General features: G+C 56.6%; 1 protein-coding gene across 1 annotated transcript in view; it reads left to right on the top strand.

Annotated features, from left to right (window-relative positions):
- Nucleotides 1-200: 200 nt before the first annotated feature.
- The window catches only part of EMH_0080510 (uncharacterized protein), a gene marked incomplete at both ends in the record, with an annotated part of 2,463 nt that continues 1,675 nt past the window's right edge, over nt 201-988 (top strand). Inside the window, 2 exons of the mRNA XM_013500270.1 lie at nt 201-345; nt 564-818. Of these exons, the coding sequence (XP_013355724.1) occupies nt 201-345; nt 564-818 (400 nt within the window). The remainder of the gene's footprint in view (nt 346-563; nt 819-988) is intronic.

Below are 988 nucleotides of genomic sequence, written 5' to 3' on the forward strand. Positions count from 1 at the left end.
GATCAAGGGTTTAGGGTTTAGGGTTTAGGGTTTAGACGTTTCCTTTTCTTCTCATACAAAACCAACAAATACAAAACACTCAAAACACCCACCACCCATTCCTTAGGGTTTAGGGTTTAGGGTTTAGGGTTTAGGGTTTGTGGCTCAGGGGCTGCCCCGATGGCAGCGACAGCGTACACACAAACGTTAGGGTAAAGTCTATGCTCGCGTTTAAGTCTCTCGAGCCCCCGGGGGCCCCCCCGGGGGCCCCCCTGCTCTCGGAGTGGCTGGGGGCCCTGAGCAAGGAGCTAGGAGAAAGAGCAGAAGAAGACTATAAGCTTTATACTCGCATACCCAAAACCCTCAGTATCTCTAAACCCTAAACCCTAAACCCTAAACCCTAAACCCTAAACCCTAAGCTGTAATTGTTGTGTAGAATATGGGGTTTAAAAGGGGTTTCTATCGATTGGTTTGGTGGTATACTTCCTACAAAGAAATATCATTAGGGTTTAGGGTTTAGGGTTTAGGGTTTAGGGTTTAGGGTTTAGGGTTTAGGGTTTAGGGTTTGTGGGTGTGCTTTGCAGCCCTTCACTACTGTTCGGGGCCCCCAGCTAACCAGCGGTTTACTCGTTCTTGTCAGATACCCTATGCTATTCCTCTTGGGGGCCCCCCACCTCAGCAGCAGCAGCTGCTGCAGCTCGCGCTGCAGCAGCTCAAGCGGCTGCAGCAGGAGCAGCAGACACGGGGGGCCCCCCTGTACCCTTGCCTAAGAGTAGCTCTCGGCCTAGGAGACTTCATACAAACCAACGCAAAGGGGGGCCCCCTCGCTGCTCGCGGGGGTACCAAAGACATTGCAGGCTTCTTTCACCACAGACTCAAAGGGGGGCCTCCAGGGGCCCCCCAGGGGCCCCCAGGGGCCCCCGAGGGGCCCCCAGGGAGCCCCCAGGGGCCCCCAGGGGGCCCCCAGGGGCCCCCAGGGGCACCGGGGGGCACTTCCGAGGGGCCCCCA

This window comes from Eimeria mitis, genomic scaffold (genome assembly GCF_000499745.2).
Source record: "Eimeria mitis Houghton genomic scaffold, Emh_scaff5203, whole genome shotgun sequence".
NCBI lineage: Eukaryota > Apicomplexa > Conoidasida > Eucoccidiorida > Eimeriidae > Eimeria > Eimeria mitis.